At 51.8% G+C, this 22251-nt stretch overlaps 2 protein-coding genes across 4 annotated transcripts; one reads left to right on the top strand and one right to left on the bottom strand.

Moving 5' to 3' along the window:
* Positions 1–83: 83 nt before the first annotated feature.
* Positions 84–6703, bottom strand: Znf526 (zinc finger protein 526). Of its 3 annotated transcripts, XR_007589401.1 has the most exons (3): positions 6606–6703; positions 1857–4131; positions 84–1096 (listed from the first exon to the last, which is right to left on the bottom strand). XR_007589401.1 is itself a non-coding variant. In XM_050127122.1 (2 exons), exon 2 carries the CDS (start codon positions 4113–4115, stop codon positions 2136–2138), a length of 1980 nt encoding a protein of 659 aa, XP_049983079.1. In that variant the 5' UTR covers positions 4116–4131; positions 6606–6703; the 3' UTR covers positions 84–2135. The 3 variants fall into 3 exon arrangements, 2 of the variants coding, with proteins under 2 accessions (XP_049983079.1, XP_049983080.1); XM_050127122.1 differs by having other exon boundaries at positions 84–4131; XM_050127123.1 differs by lacking the exon at positions 6606–6703 and adding an exon at positions 5005–5103 and having other exon boundaries at positions 84–4131.
* A 296-nt stretch (positions 6704–6999) lies between these two features.
* On the top strand, positions 7000–20397 carry Dedd2 (death effector domain containing 2; the record flags this gene model as incomplete). Its single annotated transcript, XM_050127148.1, has 6 exons — positions 7000–7119; positions 8502–8657; positions 9411–9645; positions 10789–10911; positions 14974–15117; positions 20169–20397. Coding segments are annotated over 6 exons (804 nt in total), but the record flags the coding sequence as incomplete, so codon positions are not given.
* Positions 20398–22251: the final 1854 nt, after the last annotated feature.

Here is a 22251-nt window from a genome sequence, read left to right on the forward strand (position 1 = left end):
CAGGGGGACACTGAGGCTGGAAACCCCTAAACCACCAGTGCTTATGAGCCTGTCCATGACCTGGCACAAACCGTCTGCTTCAGCAGGGGCAAGGTCTCCATCCTGGGTGATCAGTGAGATTAGGGTTCAGAGTGGTTGAAACCCCAGAATTTAAGAGGCAGAGTCAGGATCTGAACAAAGGGATGTCTGCAGCAGGGCCCAGTGGGACCCTGGATAATGAAAGTCTCTTAGGCTAACTGCCTGTAGGACTCAGTGGGGTGGTATGTGTGGACAGATTCCTGGGGTGTAACTGCCTGAACGCAGGGTATACTTGCTTCACTTCTCTTAGGGATATTGGGAAGTGGTGACCCTGGGAAGGTGGAGACAGCTTAGCTTTTCTCTGTTTTTTGAGGTGGTCTTCCAGTTATAGTCCAAGTCTGCCTGGAATTGGAGATGATTTTGCCTTAGGCTTCCAAATGCTGAGATTACAGGCTTGTGCCACCTTGCCTGGCTTTTCCCCTTGACTTTCAAAATATGCTGGAGCCAGATGGTGGGGACCATAGCAGAAGGAAATGGTATCTCCAAATGGTGCCAAACAGTGAGTGGGTAGAAGGCTCCGGAAAGGGAGGGAGCCTTCTGATGGATTCTAACGACGCACAAAAAGGAATTTTGAAACATATCCATGAGGGATTCTCATATTCTGGGCTCTGCTAGATGCTTCCATCAGCCCCAGGGGTGCCTGTCTACCCTGTAGGACAGATCTTTTGCTCAAACCAATTATAAGGTACGGTGAGAATGGCTGGTTTGAGTTAAGGGATGGACCTACTGGTTGACTATGTGGTCACTGAGGCTGTCTTACCCATCAGACCCTAATGTCCCTACTCAGTTCTGCTCACCTCTCTTGGACCATTGCCAACCTCCCACTCCCTGCTCTGATCCAGGGAGACACGACACCCTCCCTGTGACGTTCCTTCAACAACAACTCACCTCAATTTCCAAGGCCTGGGCTTATCTCTCAGACAGTGCCCAGCCCCAGCAGCATCCTGCTTCACTTGTTGGAGCACCATGGTCTGCTGAGACTTGGGGGAGCCCTGCCCCACTGGTCTCCTATAATCATCTTAGGGAGAGGAAGGACACCCTATGAAAAAATACAATCCCTTCCTGTTTCCAAGGCCCCTCAAATCCCAAATGCTCCGTGACACTGCCTTCTCCAAGGAGAACAGAATATATTCTCTGACCCATATCCTTACTCATACAACAGGGATGATGCACAGGTCCACCGATAGACACTAAGTGTCCCCGCCTAAGCCTATCAGCCAGTTTATTGCAGTTATAACTGGAGAGCCTGTCTAAAATGTCCTTTTCCACTGGCAGATTCCTGCTTTACTTCGGGAACTGGTGCCATTAGGAACCTCCCATGGAGGCTTGCTCCCTATTCTCAGATCCCATTGTCCCTACACTTTCCCATCACAGCCCAGGGATCCTCAGGCCTGACTCACTGCCTCTGGCCCATAGCACCATGGCACGTGTGTGCCTTGAGCACAGAGGCTGAATGCGCTGCATTCAGGCAAGCTGTCTGTCTGTACTTTAGTCTGTTGCTCCTGCTGGACTGAGTTCAGAGTCGGAGTTCAGAGCTGTGTCTGGTTCACTCCTGGCTCTTCAACATCACCTAGTCTGAGCTGAGTACTGGGGGTACCTACAGATTTCTTTTCATACTGTCAAACCAAGAAGGAACAAGCCCAGAGAAACTACCTGTACCCAGCAGAGCTAAGTCCCAGGCACCCAAAATCCAGGGAAGTGGGGAGTTAGGGTTTACAAGCAGAAGATCTGAGAGGTATATGAGTGTCTGGCATATGGTTGGTGCTCATAAAGGTTACCTGATGTTGCTGAGCACTGGGTGATGCCGTGCAAAGAGCCTTGGCAAACCCCATTTTGCAGCGCAGCAGCAAGGGCTGAGATGGATCACATCACTTCACAGAGCTTCAGTTTCACCTTGGGCAGAGAAAGGTGACAGAAGAAACCTGGCAGGGTTGTCCTTGGTCTGAGGAGTCAGCAGTTAGAAGAGGCCAGCAGGGTGGATCCTGACATCTGGTGGTCTCCCCTGAGCTGCTCTGCTCTGTCTTGTAAGCGAACCTCCTATCATTGCCCTTGTGCTGTCACACAAACGCCGTGTCCAACTGCAACAGTCCACTCGCTTCACTGGCCCCCAGTGCTGCCTGGCACAGCTGCAGTGTGTCCTCCAGCGCCAGTGGCTGGGATGTCTCGATGATGGCAATGGTCTCCCCAAGCTCTGTGCACATGATAGTCTGCTGAGGTTCAGGGGGTGGGGGTGGGACTGGAGAGGGTGACCTAGGAGGCTGTAGTGTCAATGTTCTAGCTCGGGCATGGACCCGCTGGTGCAGTCGGAGGCCTGCCATGGCACGGAACCAGCGGCCGCAGGTTCCACAGTAGTAGGGGCTCTTGTTGTAGAGACCAGTTATGGGAAGGCGAGGGGCACGCGCAAAGGCTACTGGTCGTAGGTGTAGCCGACGGTGTTGCTGTAGGTTGGAGCTCTGTGTGAAGCGCTTGCCACAGTCCAGGCATTGGTAGGGACGTACTCCTGTATGGGTCAGCTGATGGCGGCTGAGGTTGGCTAAAGAGGCGAAGGTCTTCCCGCAGGAGTGACACTGGAAGGGCCTCTCACCTGTGTGTGTCCGCAGGTGGTTGCGCACATGGACCAGCTTCTTGAAGCCCTTGCCACAAATCCCACACCTGTGTCGGCGTTCAGGGGGGCCATGTACTGCGCGTCGGTGCCTGGAAAGCCGGGAGGCTGAGGCAAAGGACTTGGGGCACTGTGGGCAGGGCAGCTGGACAGGTGGGGGTGGAGGTGGGGGCGTGGGCTCAGCTGGAGCTGGGGAGACAGTTGCTACTTTGGTGGGGGTTCCACTTTTCCCAGTGTGAGTTCGTCGGTGGTAGAGGAACTTGGTCATGTTGCTGAAGGTCTTGCCACAGCGACAGCGGTGTAATGGGTTGGCAGTATGAACTCGGCGATGGGCCACCAAAGTGAGCTCAGTGCCAAAGCCACGGCCACAGTCCACACAGAGGTAGCGGGCTTCCCCACGGTGCAGCCGCTGGTGCTGCTCCAGAGAGGCTGCCTTCTTGAACACCTTGGAGCAGGTGGTACACTCATGGGTACCACCCACATGGGCTCGTCCATGAGCCATCAGACGGTTAGCAGAGCTGAAGCTGCGCTGACATTGGCTGCAGTGGAAGGGGAGAGTGCCAGACGCTGGACCACGAGATGCCCGTCGGTGTCGGCGGCGTGCAGCTGAAGTGGTACAGTGCTGGGAACAATCTCCACAGCTCTGAGCTCGATCAGCCATGGCCTTGTCATCTCCCATATCATCAGCAGTGAGCTCTGCTGCTGTTTCCTCCTCATCGGTCTCCTCCTCTTCTTCCTCCTCCTCCTCTTCTAACCCATTGCGCTCTTCTTTCTCCAGGGAGTCAAAGTGGGTGCCCTGATGCTCCAAGAACTCTTCAGGGGTGGCACAGAGGGTAGAACACTCGGGACACTCATAGGGCTCCATCTTGACTTCTGGTGGTGGGGGTGGGGGTGTTGGGGGAGGAAAAGGAGGTGGCACTGGTGGCTCATCAGCTGTACTGGAAAGGTGCTGAGTCTTTCGATGAGCCACCCACAGCTCAGGTGATGGGAAGAGCTCCTGGCAGTCGCCACACTGGTACTGGATCTGGCTTGCAGACTCCTGCAGGTGGGCATCCTGGTGTGCCAGGAGCTCACTGGGGGAGAGGATGAGCTGGCTGCACTCACCACATTGGAAAGGTCCGTCCCCAGTGTCAGGCACTAGCTCAGACTCCAGGCCTGTGTCCTGGGCGGTTAGCACCTCCTCCTCTGACATGGTAGGCAGGTGCTGTTCCTGGTGGGAGAGGACTTCCTCCAGGGTGTTGTAGAGGCTGCCACACTCAGAGCACATGAACTGGTGGTGCTGGAAGAAGAGGGACGAGGCCAGCGCCTCCCCAGGGGTCATCTCAGTCACTGTGGTTGCCATCTCTGCCAGTTCTCCTGACACTGGTGTCGAAATGTCCACTGCTCCTGGTGACTGTGCTGGTATCTCAGCTGTTTCTGCCACTATCTCTGCCATTATGGGAAGGCAGTGTCTGGAGAAAGACGGGCAGGAGTCAGTGGTCCGTCAGGACCCTAAGGGGAGCGGGTGTCTCAGGAGTTCCCTTGCTCACCCCATTAGTCACCAGTCTGTCAATCAGTCTCACTTCACCTTTATGTCTTAGCCTATCACAGTCACTACAGTCAGGTGTCTGCAAGAGAGAGGGGGTGCTCTGGAGCCTGGCCTCTGGTGCTGCCCCGCCCACTTGCACACATGAGGTTTCCTGTTGTGTAACACCTCTCCTCCTCTGGGATATTCATTTAAGAAAGGAGCGGGTATGAGCCCTCCCCTTTTATTTCTCTCACCTGTAAAATGGAGCTAAAAGTCGGACTGACCAGAAGACTAAGAAGATACTTCGTTAACAAAAGTCAATACTTGGGTTTGTATGCAACCCAGCCTGGCCTCAAACTTGCTATGCAACAGAGGATGGCTTTGAAGTGATCCTTCTGCCTCTGCCTCCCCAGTGCTGGGATTACAGGTGTGCACCATCACACTTACCACCCAAGATACAAAACTCAAGTTTGCTGGGTGCATAACGCCTTTAATCCCAGAACTCAAGAGACAGAGGCAGGTGGATGGATCTCTGTGAGCTCAAGGCCAGCCTGGTCTACAGAGCTTATTCCAGGACAGCCAGGGCTACTCTGTCTCAAAAAACAAACAAACAACAAAACAAACAACCAATCAACTAAAACTCAAATCCTCCTCTGTGTCCTAAGTCCTCTTCTCTTTCTCTGGTTTCAACCCAACACCATTCACATAACAGGCACTCACAGTCCATTCTGCAAACCCTCCCTAAACTTAGGCGCTAGATTTCTGATCCAATCCCAATCTTTTAAAGGGCATTTTATTTTTACTTTATTATACTTACCAGGTGAGGGTACATGTATGGAGGTAAGAGGACAGCCTGAAGGATTTGTCCTATCATGCAGGTTCTGGAATCAAACTCAGGTCATCAGGTTTAGTGTCAATTGCCTTCACCCACTGAGCCATCCTGAAGGTCCCCCACCATTTTTTCCCCTTATGTTACTGTGTGCCTGTATGCATGAATGTGTTGTAGCAAACATGTGGTGGTCAGGGGAAAACTTTGTGGAGTTCAAACTTTCCTCCCACACTTATGTGGGTTCGAGGATGAACCTAGATCATCAGGGTTGTGTGATATTCACCTTTACCTGCTGGGCCATCTTACTGGCTCCTGGTTTGGTGTCGTGTCCCGTGTCGTCTCCCCCCCCCCCCCCCCCCGTTTTTCTATACAGGGTTTCTCTGTGTAGCTTTGGAGCTTGTCCTGGAACTCGCTCTGTTTGTAGACCAGGCTGGCCTCGAACTCAGAGATCTGCCTGCCTCTGCCTCCGAGTGCTGGGATTAAAGGCATGTACCACCACCGTCAGGTCTGGTTTCAATTTCTGTTTTTGAAACTGGAGCTTATAAATATCTAGGCTGCTGGCCTTGACCTCAGCATGTACACAGAAAAGTCTGGTTCTCAGTCTTGTTTCTTCTGCCTCCCAAGTGCCAATGGCCACCTTCTTTACCTCTTCTGTGTCAGAAGTAGGCAGACTTTAGTTTATAGCGCTGGCATAGAAGCTGCTCACGAGCCTTTAATCCCAGGACTGGGAGGCAAAGTTAGGCGGGTCTCTGTTGAGTTCAAGGCCAGCCTGGGCTACAAACAGTTCCAGGACAAGCTCCAAAGCTACACAGAGAAACCCTGTATTGAAAAGCCAAGAAGGATTTTTCCAGAAACAGTCAAATGGGGCTGGGGTGGTGGCAGGAGAAGATGGAGGGTTGCACTCTGCCTTGATTACATCCCCACTTGTAAGACAGAACTCCTCCCCCCCGCGCCCCCCACCTGGGACTAGGATCAGAACACCTACTTGGCTTGACCCAGGGAAGGAGTGGATGTACAAACTTTACAAAATATGGATGAGCTCACACAAGAAAAAGCGTGGTGCATAGGAGCCAGTTTACCATGGCTCACTGAAACAACACGGACACAATCCGAATACATATCTTTCTAGAAAGTAGCCCAGGTAACTTGACATCGGTACTTTTCTCGCCTGCAATCCTTTCGCCCCATCCTACAGTGTGTCAGGGCACGGAAGGTGGAATTTAGCTTAAACCTCCGCGTATACACAAACTAAATCTGAGCACCTCCACCAGGGGCCGTAAAGTTCAACTTTCCCGCTACACTGCCTTTTTCTCTTATCAAGACTCCTCTGCCCGGCAGCGTGAGGGCCCCCTGCAGGGGTGGGGTGTGCAAGCGAGCTCAAGCTGGGTCCCGCACACAGCAGGGGCTCCACCAACGCCTCCAGGGCACACAGGAAGGAGCTGTCGATCAGCCCGCGCTACTCCAGCCCTCAGCGCAGGCCCCAAGGCTCTCCGACCCTCAGTGTGCCCTTCCTTCTTCCTCCACTCTCTCCCTGCACCCAGCGCTCTCTTCCCCGCCCGCCCCGCGGCGCCCTCACCCAGCTCGCTTACCTCCAAGCAGCCCCTGCCGCTCTTGACACGGACCCTCCGCAGCGGGTGTGTGGGACCCCTCACTATCCACGCCTCCCATTGGGCGGCGCCCTCACCCGAGGCAGCCAATCAGAGCTGTCAGCGCAGGGCACGCGCCCTCGCGCCTGCGCGTCGGTACTCAGGCGGGGCTTCGAGAGTTTCTCCACGCAGACATCAGTGCCCTGTGGGCGGTGCCCGGGTCCGGGAGAGGCGCCTGCGCAGTTCCCCCGGGCCGCTCCTCGCCTGCTGTTTGAAAATTCAGCGGAGAGAAGTGTGCGTCCAGGTTGAGCGTGGTCTCCTAAGTGAGCTTGGGCTACGGGAGACTTTGACAGGTGGCATCTCTTAGCGGAAGAGGCTGAGCGTCTCTGAAGCATAACTTCAGAGCCAGACACACTTGAGGTACTTTTCCTGGGCCGCCTCAGTTTTGCTCATAGGTAAAGTGAGCTTGAATCCCCTCCTCCTGGAAGGCTATTTGGAGGCATTGGATGTTATACAGGTGAAAAAAACCGTTCCGTACAGGGCCTGATAACACTGGGTACCCACTATAGCCCACCTAACAGAAGCCTTGCCATTTCTAGATGGCTTTCCCTTCCTCTAATTCTCCGTCAGGTTCAGTGAGATTCACACAGACAGTGCACAGTGGACAGTGTTTCCACTGCCGTCCCTGTCACAGGTGGAAAAGCCAAGGCCTAGGGAAAGGCAACAACCAGTATCGAGCCAATACCTCGCGCCCAGGTCTCCCGCCTCTCAGGGAGATAATTCCTGGGGTGGAAATCAATCCGGGAAGAGACCTGGCTCAGGCGTGTGCGGGCCCTGACCTTGACTCACCTAAGTGCAGGGAGGAGCCCTCACGCTCAAGGCCCCACGTAGGGGACTCCTTGGCCTCCCCTTCTCTGACAGGCTTGCTCTCGTAGGTGCTGGTTAGGGGAGCCTCTGAATAGCTCAGAGACTCAGAGGGCAGAGAAGAAAGGGACTGTGTAGAAGGGCGGTTCTAACCCTGGGTATGGGTGTCTGTGACGAGAGGTCCTGATAGACGTCTTCATGATGTGCACATAGGGGTGAGGGAGTCTGTGGCAATTTGGGGGAGAAGTATTCTCGGGCATGCGACTGGAGGACTTTTACATTGGGGATGGGGAGCTGGAGGAAGGTTTCCAGACAGGCTCGGAGACAGAAGAGTTGAGATGTGGTTTCCTGGATGCCACCTAGGAATGGTGGGGTGGTACTTTAATATAAAACCGGATTATGAGCCCTGCAAGCTCGTGGGAGCCCTGACCGTCGTGACTGTTGTACTTTGCTCCGGCAGCTTGGTGGCATTCGTCATGTGGGCGTTTAGGTCGTGATCAGGTGGGGGATGTAGCTGTGGGATGAATAATCCCAACAGGTCACGTCGTGGGATCCAAGGGACACACACCGAGACTTTATTTTTTTTTATTTTTTAATTGATTTTTATTGAGCTCTACATTTTTCTCTGCTCCCCTCCCTGCCTCTTCCCTCCCCTTCAACCCTCCCCAAGGTCCTCATGCTCCCAATTTACTCAGAAGATCTTGTCTTTTTCTTTTCTTTTTTTTTTGTTTTGTTTTTATTTATTTATTTATTAAAAATTTCTGTATCTTCCCCACCGCCGCCTCCCCTTTCCCTCCAACTCCCCCAATCAAGTCCCCCTCCCTCGTCAGCCCAAAGAGCAGTCAGGGTTCCCTGCCCTGTGGGAAGTCCAAGGGCCACCCACCTCCATCCAGAATCACGACCAAGCGCCAGATGCAGCTAGGCTCTGCCGCTGCGCAAGCGCAGCACTGGCCAGCGGGGACGCTTCGGTTGGGAACGCGTCGGGCGGCCTGGAGGGGTGGGGCTTAGAGGCCTCATTCTGCGCTTGCGCTGTAGGGGCGTGGCGGTCGCACCTGCGCGAGTTGGGTGAAGGAGGAGGAGGAGGAGGAGGAGGAGCGAGGTGACGCAGGCGTAATAATAGAGAAGGTGCCAGAAAGATCCAAAACAAGTGGCTGCGGCCGTCGCCCAGGAGTCATCGGACGCCGGAATCTGGTGAGGATCCAGAGAGGCCTAAGGGTGACTGATGGCGGGTAGATGGGACCTCTTGGGTGCTGGGGTGAGGGCAGGACCGATTGCCCTTCTAGGGTGAGTAGGGACCGGGTTCAAACAGTACCACCTGTGTAGAGCTCGGGGCTGTCTTTGTTGATCCCACTTGCAGAGAACCGAGGGTCACTTTTGAGTGGTACCACTTGGGTGGGGCGTTGGGGCTAGCCGAAAGGTACTGGTGGATAGAACCAAGGACCACGGCCGGACATTTGCCACCCAAAGTCACCGGGCATTGTACAAGGTGCTCTGCAATGGGCCGTGAGGCTCATTCGGGCTTATCTCCTAGCTTGGTCGGTGGCAAGTTCGGAACATACCACCTGGAGAGGGGCGCCTGGGCTTGGCTGGCCCGACTGGTCGCTGGACCGGTGGGGTCTGGCGTCTCGACCTGTTATTAGGGTACCTGGGGTGATACCATTCCTGTCCGTGGGAGGGGGTATCTGAGACCGTTGAGGGTATGGGGCGACCCTATCCGGAGACACCTCGCGGGGGTCACACGAATGGCCTGTGTGGGCTCTCTGGGCCACCGCGTCGCTGACCACGACATCCTCCCCGCCGTGTGGGTTCTAGGCCCTGGTTCTGAGCTTGTTGCGCACCCCTCCCCTGGGAATGGCGTTGTCCGGGTCGACCCCGGCCCCGAGCTGGGAGGAGGATGAGTGTTTGGATTACTACGGCATGCTGTCGCTTCACCGTATGTTCGAGGTGGTGGGCGGGCAGCTGACCGAGTGCGAACTGGAGCTCCTGGCCTTCCTGCTGGATGAGGCTCCCGGCGCCCCCGGAGGCCTGGCCCGTGCCCGCAGCGGCCTGGAGCTGCTTCTGGAGCTGGAACGCCGTGGGCAGTGCGACGAGAGCAACCTGCGGCTGCTGAGCCAACTCCTGCGCGTGCTGGCCCGTCATGACCTACTGCCACATCTGGCCCGCAAGCGGCGCCGGCCAGGTAAGGTTCAAATGGGAGGTTGCAGGAATTCTGGGACCAGAACACCTTGCTCCCACTGGGCCCCTGTGCTTCCCTGATACGAATTCCAGTCTCCCTCTCCGCCCTTTTCCCCCAATGAGAAACCCAAAAAGGGAGAGGGCATAACTTAGGTTAGGAGCAAGCTTGTAGAATTTGATCAGATCAGCAAAGGTTGTGGCCACCGTGTGTGGAACTTTGTATGCCAGGCAGAGGTAAACATTTCATATGAACTCCACCCCAGCACACAGGGAAAACAACAGGCTTAGAGAAGTTATCTAGCTGCATGTGAGAACTACATCCATCATGGTGGCCACAAAGAATAAGGCCAAGATGTTTATTCCATGAAGCTTGCATTAGTAGAGGGAGCCGCTTAATAATAAACGAGGAACTTAGCTTCAGATAGCAGCCATATATTGGGTGAGATGGATAGGATGCCTCAAAATGAGGGGAGGTGGCCCCAACCTGGATAATGATGAAGGAAAAGTCTAAGAAGATGGCATTTAAAAAGGGGGGGGGGCTTGAAAATATGTCACACACCTAACATGTAGCAAGCAAAGGGAACAAGATTCAAACCTGCCTGTCCTGTATCCAGGGTTGAGGCCCTTGATCCTTGGGCAGAAAGGGAAGACCTGGGAGGGGTCAGGTACATAGGTAGAATCTTTCTTGAGAGATAGAGTGTGGTGGCTGGGGAGGAGGGATTATGAGCTTTCATGTTCCATAATAAGCCTGTGGGATTTGCACAAATAGAAGGGCACCTCTAGGGATAGCTGTCTGATTTTGGAAAAATATGTCTGAGTGTCAGGCTCTAGAAGAGATGAAAGGTGGTCTCCCCCCCCCCCCCATAAGCCAGGAGCACATGGGGGCAAGGGCTGTTGCAAGGACCTGGTCTATTGGACGTATAAGACTGACAGCTGGAGCTTTGATATGGGTTGGGCAGCTCATGAGCACTGTGTCCTAGGGGCCCGTGAGCAACCTGTAGGCGGGAAGTGCTTGAGAAGGAGTGGGTGTTTGGGCGTGACCTCTGAGATCTGGGGTTAGGCATCCTATGGTCCAGGCATTCTTCCTAGGAGGCTAGACCTGGGAGATAAGGAAGCTGTGAATACTGATTCCATTCTCTTTCCCCAGTATCCCCCGAGCGATACAGTTATGGCAGTCCTGGCTCTTCTTCCAAAAGAACAGAGGGCAGTTGCCGGCGTCGGCAACAGTCAGGTAGTTCTTCTGATTCCCAACAGAGTCAGTGGGACACAGGTGAGTCCACTGGGCAGGTAGAGTGACAGGGTCCCTGTCTCTTTCTTAAACTGTGATGACCTCCAGCGTCCTGGACCATCAAGGAAATGGCCTGAAGGGTCGCTGTCTGTTTTTGTTATTGCTATAGGTAGAAGAATGTGTCCTGAAGCAATGGGGTTGTGTCACATGGACTCAGGCTTCACTCAGATGGCATCATGTTGAGGCATGTGACCTGGCAGCCTTTCCTGGGCACATTTCTGAGATTTATTTCATGGTGGATGCCTTTAATTAGTTCAATTACTGTATTCCAGTCAGTGTACACAATCCCCCTCCCCCTAATTTTTAATTATGTAAAATTTCAAATGTCCAGAGAAGTTAAGATAATACAGAGAAATCTCCACCTGGGCTCAGGGAGCACAGACGTCTGCCACCGTGTTCTGAGTGTTGTGTGTGTAGAAAATGTTGAGGTTTTTGTTGAACTTTTTGGTAGTAAATTACAGACATCAATAGCCTTGCCTCGGAATTAGCTGGCATAATTTGAGAATAAGTTTTCCTCTGCCCTTTGAAGACTGTTAACACACCTAAGAAAATGAGTATTAGTTCTCTGACACCTTCATGGTCTACTTTTGAACTTCCTAAGATGTGCGCGGTTTCAGAGCTTGTTTATATTTTTGTGTATGCAACTTAAAAAAGAAAAGATCTGCTAGTTACTGTTTAGAGATAGAGTCTCATTCTGCAGCCCAGGCTGGCTTAGAACTCACTCGTTTGTAGCCAAGACTCAGCTACAAATTAGAGCAGTGATTCTCAACCTGTGGGTCGTGACACACAGCCCTTCACAGGGGTTGCTTAAGACCAATGGAAAACACAGCTGTTTCCATTCAGAGTCATAACAGTAGCAAAATTATAGTTATGAAGTAGCAATGGAAATGATTGTATGGTTGGGGTCACCACAACGTAAGGAACTGTATTAGAGGGTCATGACATTAGGAAAGTTGAGACCCATGGAACTAGAGGCAGTTCTCTGACCTTGTCCTCCCCAGTATTGGGATTAGAGGTGTGAGCCACCGTGCCCAAGTGGCATGCAGTTTTTTATATCTTTTAACCTCTATAGAATAGAAACTCCTTCCTTACCAGGCAGACAGGCTGACTGACTACCTACCTTCCTTCCTTTCTTCTTTCTGGGGCTGGACCTGGAACCTGGGCCTCCTACATCCTTACTGCCCTGTATAACCCCTGAACCACGACTCCCACACACCTCCTCTGTGGCCCAGAGTGTTCTGCTTTTGACTTGTCCACCTACAGGGCTGATTGGTGTGTACAGCATTCTGACTGCTTCTGGTTGCTACATGATGGTCTGTCTGACTTCCTGCAGAGTGGTCATTAGGTGCAAAGGGTTGGTTTGGTTCGGATTACACATTTTTGGCAGGAATGTTCCTTGATCAATGCGTTCTCCTTGTGTTGGTGCTTGTCATGAAATTTGCACTGTAAGTAGGGACATGTGGTCAGCTGGTTCTGGCCAGATTTGTATGTGTGAAGCTTTATTTGTGTGTGTTGATGTGTGATGTGCTTATATGCATGTAGGTGTGTCTGTGAAGGTCCGTGTTCACACGTGTGCATGTCTGTGGAGAAGCTATAAGTTGGTACTAGCTGTCCTGATTCACACTGTTTATTGGGTGGGACAAGGTCTTTGGCTGCTCCTCGAGCCAGCTTGCCCTGGGAATCCTGTCTCTGCCTCCTGGGTACTGGGACGGCCGCTGAGCCTTCATGTTCGCCTCACAGGCATATGCAGCTTAGGCAGCAGGTGCATTATCCGCTGAGCCATCCGTAAGGCTCAGTGAAGAGATGAAGCTTTCTTGCTATGGTTACTAGTGTGTAAGAAGATGCTTTTTAGCGTTCTCTGTACTCAACTTGTTCCTCCAGGGGAATGTAGCATCATTCTGTGAACCCTGTTTGAACCATTTACCATGGTTATATTTGTAAATGGTGACTCATTTGTTTATTTGCTTATTTGTTTTACAGCTTTTTTTGTGAAAATAAACTTGAAGCAGGTTCTCAGTTGCCCATATTCCCTTGCTTCAGCCAACCTAGTAGCTGGGATTTCTGTCTTGTGCAATGAGGCTGGAACAAAGAGTAGCTTTAAAAATGTTGTTTTCATTTTTAATTATTTTTTTGTTTTTATGGTACTAGAGATTAAACTGAGGGCTTTGTTCATGTGAGGCAAAGGCTTCTCTCACCAGGCTGTGACCCTAGAACCGCATTGGATTTTAGGAAGGAGCTCTATAGTTGAGCTGCTCCCCAGCCCTTCTTTTCTCTTTCCAATTTAACAGCAGGGTATCACCAAGTAGTCCTGACTGGAAACTCACCTGAGATGCACCTGCCTCTACCCCCTGAGTGCTGGAATCAGAGGTGGCACCACCACTGCCTGGCTTTGTTTACTTTGTTAGCCAATTAGTCATTCTTACCGGCATTCAGATTGCTTCGCTCTGTCCTTTTGACTTGTCTGCAGTCACTCTCTGAGTGACATTCCTGATGTCCTGGGCTTACCTTGCACTTCTTACCCCCAAAGTTATCTGCTTGTCAAGAAGCCTGGTTTCTGTTAGAGGCCTGGATGTTTAGAGACCAATAGCTGGGTGTGTAGTCTGCTTCTCAGCTGCCTGGGAAAGCGGATGCCTGCTTTTCAGAAAAAGTTCTCCGAGCTGGGTTTGGTGACTTGTGCCAATAATCCTTGAGGCTTTTAAGTTTACTTGAATTATGTGTATGTATTTGGGTTTGCACAGTTGAGTGCTGGTCCTGGAGGAATCAAGAAGAGCAATGTGCACGCTAACTGTTGAGCCTTCTCTTGGGCCCCTGACTTTTTTTTTAAATAGTGAAAGTCTTGGCTGTTGGCACTGAGGTGGGTTTACTTTGTTTTCTTGCAGTAATGAGGTGACAACAAATTTTATCTGTCCTGTTTGATTTGCTAATAATGTATTCTTTCAGACTTGGAACAGGAGTAACCTGTCAGTAGTGTTCAGAATCCCTCTTGTCTACAGGGAGTTGCAAACTGAACACATTTATTTTGTTACATGTTTTCTTCCTTCTTTTTTTTGTAAATTTTTCCAACTCAGCTTTCCTTTAAAATCTTGCTGCTAGAGTGTGTGTTTCAGTGTGTGAGAGAGAAAAAGAGAGATAGAGGGACAGAGAGAGAAAGGCAAAGAGAGCGAGTGCTGAGGGGGTTCATGGCACACAGATACGGAAGTCAGAGGATAACTCTGTGGAATGGCTTCTCTTTCTGCCTTTATGTGGTTCCAGGAATTGGACTCTGGTCGGCAGGTGTGAGCAGCAAGCTCCTTTACCCACTAAGCCATCTCTCCAGCTCTCTCTTTCTGGTGTTATTTTGGTTCTAAGGCGGGGTTTTATTATGTAGTCCAGACTGGCCTGGAATCCCTGATCTTCTAACTCAGCCTCACTCCCCACTGTCAGCATCCATTGGATGGAGCATAAGATGGGTTTGTATTGATTCTGAACGAGCGAGCGAGAGAGAGAGAGAGAGAGAGAGAGAGAGAGAATATGGGTGTGTGCTTGTGTTTGTGTGTGTAAGCATGCATGCATTTTGAGAGGATCTCACTCTGTAGACCGGGCCGCCCTTGAGCTCACAGTGATCCGTCTGCCTCTGCCTCAAATGCTGGTCACTCTTTCTTTGTACTTGTTGTGCTTTGGTCAGATCCAGCTGAGTGTGCAGTCAGTGTTCTAAGGTACTTGTCCTAATTCCTTCATCAGAATTTGGTGTCACCAATTATGTGCACTTAGGTTCATCCGTTTGTTTGACTTTATTATTTGCTTTTCATTTTAAGTGTATATGACTTAACAGTTACATGACTCAAAAGGCAAAGCTAAAAGCATTTCAAGGAGTCTATCTGAAGCCAGTTTCAGTTATTTCTAATGTGTCCTTTCAGGGCTCCCAGGAAAGTAACAGATGTAAGGCGTGTTCTGATTCCTCTCTTGTGGGGTTGTAAACTGTACACATTTATTCTCTCACAGGCCCTGTCTATATTTTGGCATTCTTTCTTCCTGGTCCTGAGCTGGCTCTCCTATGTCTTCCAGGTTCCCCTCCTACCAAAAGGCAGCGGCGGAGTCGGGGACGCCCTAGCAGTGGTGCCAGGCGGCGGCGGCGAACAGGCCCAGCATCTGTGCAGCAGCAGCACCAGGAGCTGGGCAGGCCCTCATCAGAAGGCAAAGTGACCTGTGGTAAGTATCAATGGGCCTTGAGAGTCCTTGTGCCCATGGTGGACTACAGAGTTGGAGGGTGAGCCACACTGCATCGACCTGGGATGTGATACTGGTGGGCCATCTGTTGAGCAGTGATATTCTTGACTTCTCTGGTGCTGTGTGATGTAGGATCAAATCACACACACACTCACACACACACACACATAGACACTCACGCACACATGTGCGATATAGGTATGCAGCCTTTTCTGAAGCAGTGAAAGATATGGTGGGGATAGAAAAGCCAGGACTCTAGGTCAGTCTGACAAGTTACATCTTAGCTTTGGCTTTTGGTTTTTGAGAAAGGGTCTCACTATGTATCCCTGGCTGTCCTGAATTCACTCTGTAGATCAAACAGGCCTCAAACTTACAGAGATCTTCTCGCCTTTGCCTCCCAAGTGCAGGGCTTAAAAGTGTGAGCCACTGTGCTTGGCTTTAGCCCAGGCATTTAAAGAAGCTGCCTGACCTTGGGCAGGTGACTGAGTGGAGTGGGAGTCAGGATCCCACATGGAACAGTAAGATAATGAAGGTCTGCCTAGAGCTGCTGTCGGGATAGCAATTCCCCACATAATCCACTTGGAACAGTACCTAGCACAGGCCATGTGCGTGTGAGGCTTGGTGTCTGGGACTTGTAGCAGGAAGGCCCTGTCCCTGTAGAGCTGACCTTGCAGCTGAGTGGCAGTCCATTGGAGCTGGGATTGCTGAGGCAATGGGAGATACTGTCAAGGGCTGGTGGGGAAGCCAGTCAGGCCCTAGCAGAAGGCTGGGCAACTACAGAATGGGTGGGAGTTTGGATTTTTGTCCATGCTTCTAGTTTCTTTTCTTTTCTTTCTTTTTTTCCCCTCTGGGTTGAGATAGGCTTTTGTTATAACTTACCATTGCCTGGTAGTCATATATATATAGTACCAAATCTGGACTTTACCTTGGCATCTTCCTCCCTCAACCTTCCCAGTAATAGTACTGTAGGCATGTAACCTCCATCCTAGGCTCTTGGGATCAGTCTTTGCCCTTGAGATATTTCACTGTGTTCTGGGGGTGAGGCTTGGGGAGGACAGCCCTCTCTGGTCCCTCTTTCCCGGGGAACACAAAAGGACTCAGATACAATCTCTCAGACTTCTGTGCCTAGGCTACGCGAGCATGGTGAGGAAAACAGCAGCCAGGCTGGTGTGACACAGCGGCAGTGGGATGAGGGAGCCCTCTAGTCTCTGTAGAGCTGCTGCTTTCAGGACGAGCTGGAGGGAGCTGGAGGGGGAGCTAGGAAGGTGGCCCTGTATGACCTCTGTGCAGTGTCCAGTGAGGTTGCTGTTGGAAGTAAAGACATTGTGGGTCGAGACAGGTGGGGCCTTGGGGGTCTAGACTTTATTCTGGGGTTGCAGGAGCCCCAGAACGGTTTACTTACCATTTCTTCCCTATCATTTTTCTTATTGAGTATCTCTTCTTTATCAGGTGCTGTTCAAGGCATTGAGGACATAGAGTTAGACCAGGGTGGGAAGTCCCTGGCCTCTAGGAGCTTATATGGTAGTGTGTTAAGTGGATAACCACAGCTACACCAAGGTAGTCTGTGATCTCAGCTGGCACAAAGCCAGGGATGAGCCAAGTGCCCTGGGGGGTCTGCAGGGACACCCTTGTGGAGGGACAGGAGTCCTCAATAGACGCCGTCAAGTGAGCATCCAGTCCACTCAGAAGGCATTCCTAGAAGCTGGAGGTTGTGGACAGCAGCTGACATGCTTTGGCCAGGGCTGGGGTAGACATAGAAGCTGGAGGAGGTGCTCTTCTGAGTCTGTAGGATACGCAGGAGGCCTTGGCCCAGGGTGCCTCTCCCCATCTATGACCTCTTAGGCAGTGGGTGTTGTCCCCACTTCAGAGATGAGGTGGCAGATACCTGTGCCAGGAGCACAGAGCATAGCCAGCCTGTGTCCTCACAGGGGTGCTGACTTGAGGGGGTGGCTGCCCAGTGCAGGGAGTCAGGCAATTACAACAGCCACCCTGATGGCTGGGTAGGTGAAGGAGCCATTGCCCTGAGGGCTGGGGAGCAGGACCATCCAGGCTTCAAGTCTTCCCCGAGGCCAGGAGGTTGTTAGTCAGGGTGTGGCTGGCATCTGAAGGACCATGAAATGCTTACTGATGCTGACTCACCAAGGCGGGTGGGGCTGGCTTGGGTTCTCCCTACTTGGGCCCCAATTTTTTCTTGAAAAATGGGGATGACTTACCTTTAACATGGCAGTGAACCCTTCCGGGTCTGACTAAGGAAGAAGGGCTTGGCCATTTTTTTTTTTTTTTTTTTTTTTGGTTTTTCGAGAAAGGGTTTCTCTGTGGTTTTGGAGCCTGTCCTGGAACTAGCTCTTGTAGACCAGGCTGGTCTCGAACTCACAGAGATCCGCCTGTCTCTGCCTCCCGAGTGCTGGGATTAAAGGCGTGCGCCACCACCGCCCGGCTGGGCTTGGCCATTCTTGCCCCAACATACCCCAAAAATTTGATGCCTAGCTGCCCCCATTGAGACAGAACTAGACTAAACTACTGAGCACTTGTGGGTGTCAGAAGGGTAGTTGGGACCCAGGGTTTCGACACAGGCCCGAGTCTACACACCTCTCCAGGGCTGTCCAGTGGACAGTGGACATGATACTCACCTGACCTCTGGTTGTCAAGACAACTGTTGAAGTCGGGCCCGTGTCCACCACTGTGCCCGTGTGAATGTACATCAGAAGGAAGGAGGTGGCAGCAACAGAGCTGGGCAGGAACTGCTCTGGCTTGTTCCCTCTTTATCTACAGAGTGCCTGCAGGGGGCCTTGTTCTCTTGAGCTGTTTATCTGGTGGGAAGAAAAGCCAAATCAGAGGTTTCAGACAGGAAGCATCCTACATGGAGGGTGAGCTGGATCAGGAGCCTGCATGCGCACATGCCTGTGGTGGTCACTGGGTGGTGCAGAAGCCATGAGGGTTTGATGAAGAGGTGGGAGATGCTGAGAGAGGAGAGTGGGTCAGGCAGGTTTTGCTGTGTAGCTATGACTAGCCTGGAGCTTGCTGTGTAACTCAGACTGATCTTGAACTTCTGGTGACCCTCCTGCCTCTGCCTCCTGAGTGCTGGGGTTACAGACATGAGCTGTCAGAGCTGGCTCTGCTTTGCTTAGCTTTTCCTTTCCTTTTTTTTTCCCCTTTTGTTGCCAGGAGGGGAGCTTTTTTTGACACAGTGTCTCATGTGTCCCAAGTTGGTTTGGAACTTGCTATATAGCCAAGATTTGACTTGAACTGACCCTCCTGCCTCTGGCTCCAAGTGTATTGTAGGCCATGCCCAGCTTCCAACGTTTTTTGTGTTTGTTTGTTTGTTTGTTGTTTATTTTCTCGAAACAGAGTTTCTCTGTGTAGCTTTGGAGCCTGTCCTGGAACTCACTCTGTAGACCAGGCTGGCCTTGAACTCAAAGATCCACATCTCTGCCTCCTGAGTGCTGGGATCAAAGGTGTGTGCTACCATTGCCCAGCCCAATTTTTTTTACTGTTTTTATTGAGCTATATATTTTTCTCCACTCCCCTCCCTGCCTCTCCCCTTCCCTTCTGCCTTCTCCCATGGTCCCCATGCTCCCAGTTTACTTTAGATCTTGTCTTTCTACTTCCCATGTAGATTAGATCCATGTATGTCTCTCTTAGAGTCCTCATTGTTGTCTAGATTCTCTGGGATTGTGAATTATAGGTTGTTTTCCTTTGCTTTATGTCTATAAGCCACTTATGAGTGAGCACATATGATATTTGTCTTTCTGGGTCTGAGTTACCTCACTCAATATTATGTTTTCTAGATCCCTTCCCTCCTCTCCCTTCCCCTCCCCTTCTTTCCTTTCCCTTTCCCTTTCTTCTTTTTCTTCCAAGACAGGCTTTAAGCTGTAGATTTGGGGCCTGTTGCAGAACTAGCTCTTGTAGGCCAGGTTGGCCTCAAACTCACAGAGATCTGCCTGCCTCTGCCTCCCGAGTACTGGGATTAAGGGCAGGTGCCACCACTGCCCAGCTAGTCTTTCTAAATTATAAGTCCCTGCCTATCATTTTCCCTCCTGGCCGTAGAATGCCTACTAATTACTTGTTTATATATGCTTGTATGAGAGGCAGCAGACAGGGTTGGGTAGTTAAGAGCTTGGGCTCTGAATGGAGCCGGGCACCTCAGGTAGAATTTTGGAGTGATCTAGCTAGGTGACTCAGCCTCTGTGCCTCAATTTCCTCATCCACAGACAGGAGGCACAGCATCGCCTTGTAAAGCCATGGAGATGATCAGAAGGCTCCAGGACACGATGCACTCAGTGTTGGGCAGAGCACAGTAGAGTCACTTGAGTATAATCCATGTATACTGGCTCAGGGCCAATGGGGAAGCCTGTGCTGTGAGCCAGGGTGGAACCATGGCAGGCAGAGCTCACTGGGAGCCTCCTGTCCTTCCCTTCCTGGGCTGTGATCTGTTTCCAGGTCAGAGGTGGACTGTGGGCTGGTAGAGCATTTCCTCCTCTGTAAAGGCAATAATGAAAGTACCTGAGGATTAGACTGGCCTGGCCTGAGAGGAGGGCAGCAGTGGACAGCTTGTTCGCCTGCCCCACCTGTGCCATACCCTTTTTCATCCTTGGATGCCTAGGACTCCACAAGTATCCTCTGGTAATGTTGCGTGAGGGAGTGTGCGGCATCTCTGAGTAGCTGGATGACTTACTTCAGTAATTGTGCTGTGGAGGAGAAGGGTCGGGGAAGGGCCTGGCTGGGCTGGAAGGGGGCCCCCTATGCTGTGCATTGTTGAGTAAATGCATGTGTTCAGGGCAGATTGTTCTATGAGAGCGTGAGGATTATTTCATGGTGGCCAGAAGGCAGGGAGTGGGAGGATGGAGCAGTGGCTGGGAGAGCTGGAGGAGACTGACGTGGAGAGGTGAGGGCCTGGGCAGGAGCCAAGTAGGTAGAGTTCCTGAATCTGTGACCTTCGTGTGCTGCAAGCCCCGGAGTCAGGCACTCTTCCAGTTGCTTCACTAATCTGTGTGACCACCACGCAGCAGGGACCTCTTGTTTGTGTTTTTCAGATGGGGAAACAGGCTCAGAGAGGTGAGGTCACATGCCCAAGGCCTCCCAGCTAGAGTATGGCAGAGCTGGGACTCATTTTCAGGTCTGTGGGACTCTACCAGCTGCCTCTGCCTCTGCCTCTGCTCTGCCCAGCCCCACATGGCCTTGGGCAAGTTCTGTTTCTCCACTCCCTGGTCCCCACTCTCAGTTGGGAAGGAGTGGTCAGAGGCTTTTAATGGGAGTCAGGGATGGGGGCCTGTCCAAGAGCAGTCCTGGAAGCTTAGGCTGGGCCAACTTCTCTGGGCCTCCAGTGGAGAGGATGGGGTTCCCCTCAAGGCAGAAAGAGGAAGGGTTTGGGGTGGGGGAGGAAACGAGTGTGGTAAGAAGTTATCTGGGGTTCTGGGGACCTGCCTTCTGCTTTCCACTCTCTCTGAACTGCTTTGAAAGGTGATAGGAGCCCACAAGTGTTACGACTCATCTTCCCAGGGCTTTGATTTCCCGTTGGGTTGAAGGTGGCCCTTGACCCCAGGGTTAGAGTGTGTGTCAGTCACTTGGCATTTCACAGTTGGCTGCTGCGGTCTCAGGAGTACCCACTGTGCCGTGGCCTTGGCCTCACCAATGGCTTGTTGCTTCCTGCCCACTCTTAAACAGTTCTCCAGGCAGAGATGTCCTAGTCCAGGTAGGGCCTGTGTTTGCAGAGGCTCTGACTTGCCCAGGGGTACAGCAGTGGTCTAATAACTCCTAGCTACAATGGTTTCTATCCTTGGAGAAGTCTGCTGTCTGGTTCTAGGAGGCTCTACCAGGCCATGTGACCTTGGGCTAGTCTCTTTGCTCCTTTTTGCTTCCACTTCCAAATCTGTGAATGGGTGCTAATAGGGCCTGTCTCAGGTGGCTGTTTGTGAGTTGAGTTGTGACTTAGGCACTTGGGGTCCAGGATGTTTGGCAGTTAACAGTGTTTTAGAAGTGTTGGCTGCTGCGGTCCCCAAGCCTAGCTGGATCTTGCACAACTGTGCTGGGTAGGAAGAGGCAACACTGTTAACAGCCTACTGCAGGGATGTGAATGCTCCAGAGGAGAGGTTACAAACCCAAACTCAGGCTAGCATGGATTGTTTTTAGTTGCCCTCTCTTTGTCCCCTGGGCGGAGCTGCCACCTCTTTTGGGCAGATGTAGGTAGAGGCTAAGTGAAAGTAGGAACTGATGGTAGTGCCTGCTGATGGTGGTACCTACCGATCCTCTTGGTGATACCTGCTGGTAATTATGGTGGTACCTACCGAACCTGATGGTAATGTCTTCCATTCCTGGTGGTGACACCTACCATTCCTGTTGATGGTACCTGCCCATCCTGATGGTTCTTCCTGACACATAATGAACTCAGGGGTTTCTTTCCCTCTGTCTTTGGCCCTGTGTGGGCTTCATTGTCCTCCCTGGGTGTGACCCAGTGGCCATTAGCAGCCTTAGGCTTACTACTCTGTCATCTTACCTTCTGTGGAAAGAGCACTGTACCTTCAGCAGAGCCTGGTCTCCTGTGCTTTGCCATGGCTCCTTGCTTCCTGCAGCTTGCTGGGAGGATGGGCTGTTTTATCTTGGACTCTCACTGTGAGAGGTGGTGTGAGGCTGACAGCTTATGCACTGATTCATTCACAAACAGTTGCAAACACTGAGCACCAGCTCGGTACCCCAGGGTGTGTGCCTGAGCGACACAAGGTCCTTCAGGGTGCTGCTATCTGGGGAACTTGGGATGCCGCTGCTGCAGTGGGTTAGAAGACGACAGGTTCCTTTGGGAAAACCAGGCTGGATCTGGGGAACTGGACATGCTGTGGGAGAGTGAATCTAGAGTAGGCCTGATCTGGGTGGACCTCACTGGGAGGGTCACTGGAGCAAAGAATTGTAGGAACTGGGGAAAGAAATACCCTTTGGTAGGGAGAGACATTGTTTGTTTGTTTGTTTGTTTGTTTATTTATTATGTATACAGTATTCTGTCTGTATGCCTGAAGCCCAGAAGAGGGCGCCAGACCTCTTTACAGATGGTTGTGAGCCACCATGTGGTTGCTGGGAATTGAACTCAGGACCTTTGGAAGAGCAGGCAATGCTCTTAACCACTGA

This window comes from Alexandromys fortis, unplaced genomic scaffold (genome assembly GCF_014885135.2).
Source record: "Alexandromys fortis isolate MF-2015 unplaced genomic scaffold, M_Fortis_MF-2015_v1.1 scaffold_262, whole genome shotgun sequence".
In the NCBI taxonomy this organism is placed as follows: domain Eukaryota; kingdom Metazoa; phylum Chordata; class Mammalia; order Rodentia; family Cricetidae; genus Alexandromys; species Alexandromys fortis.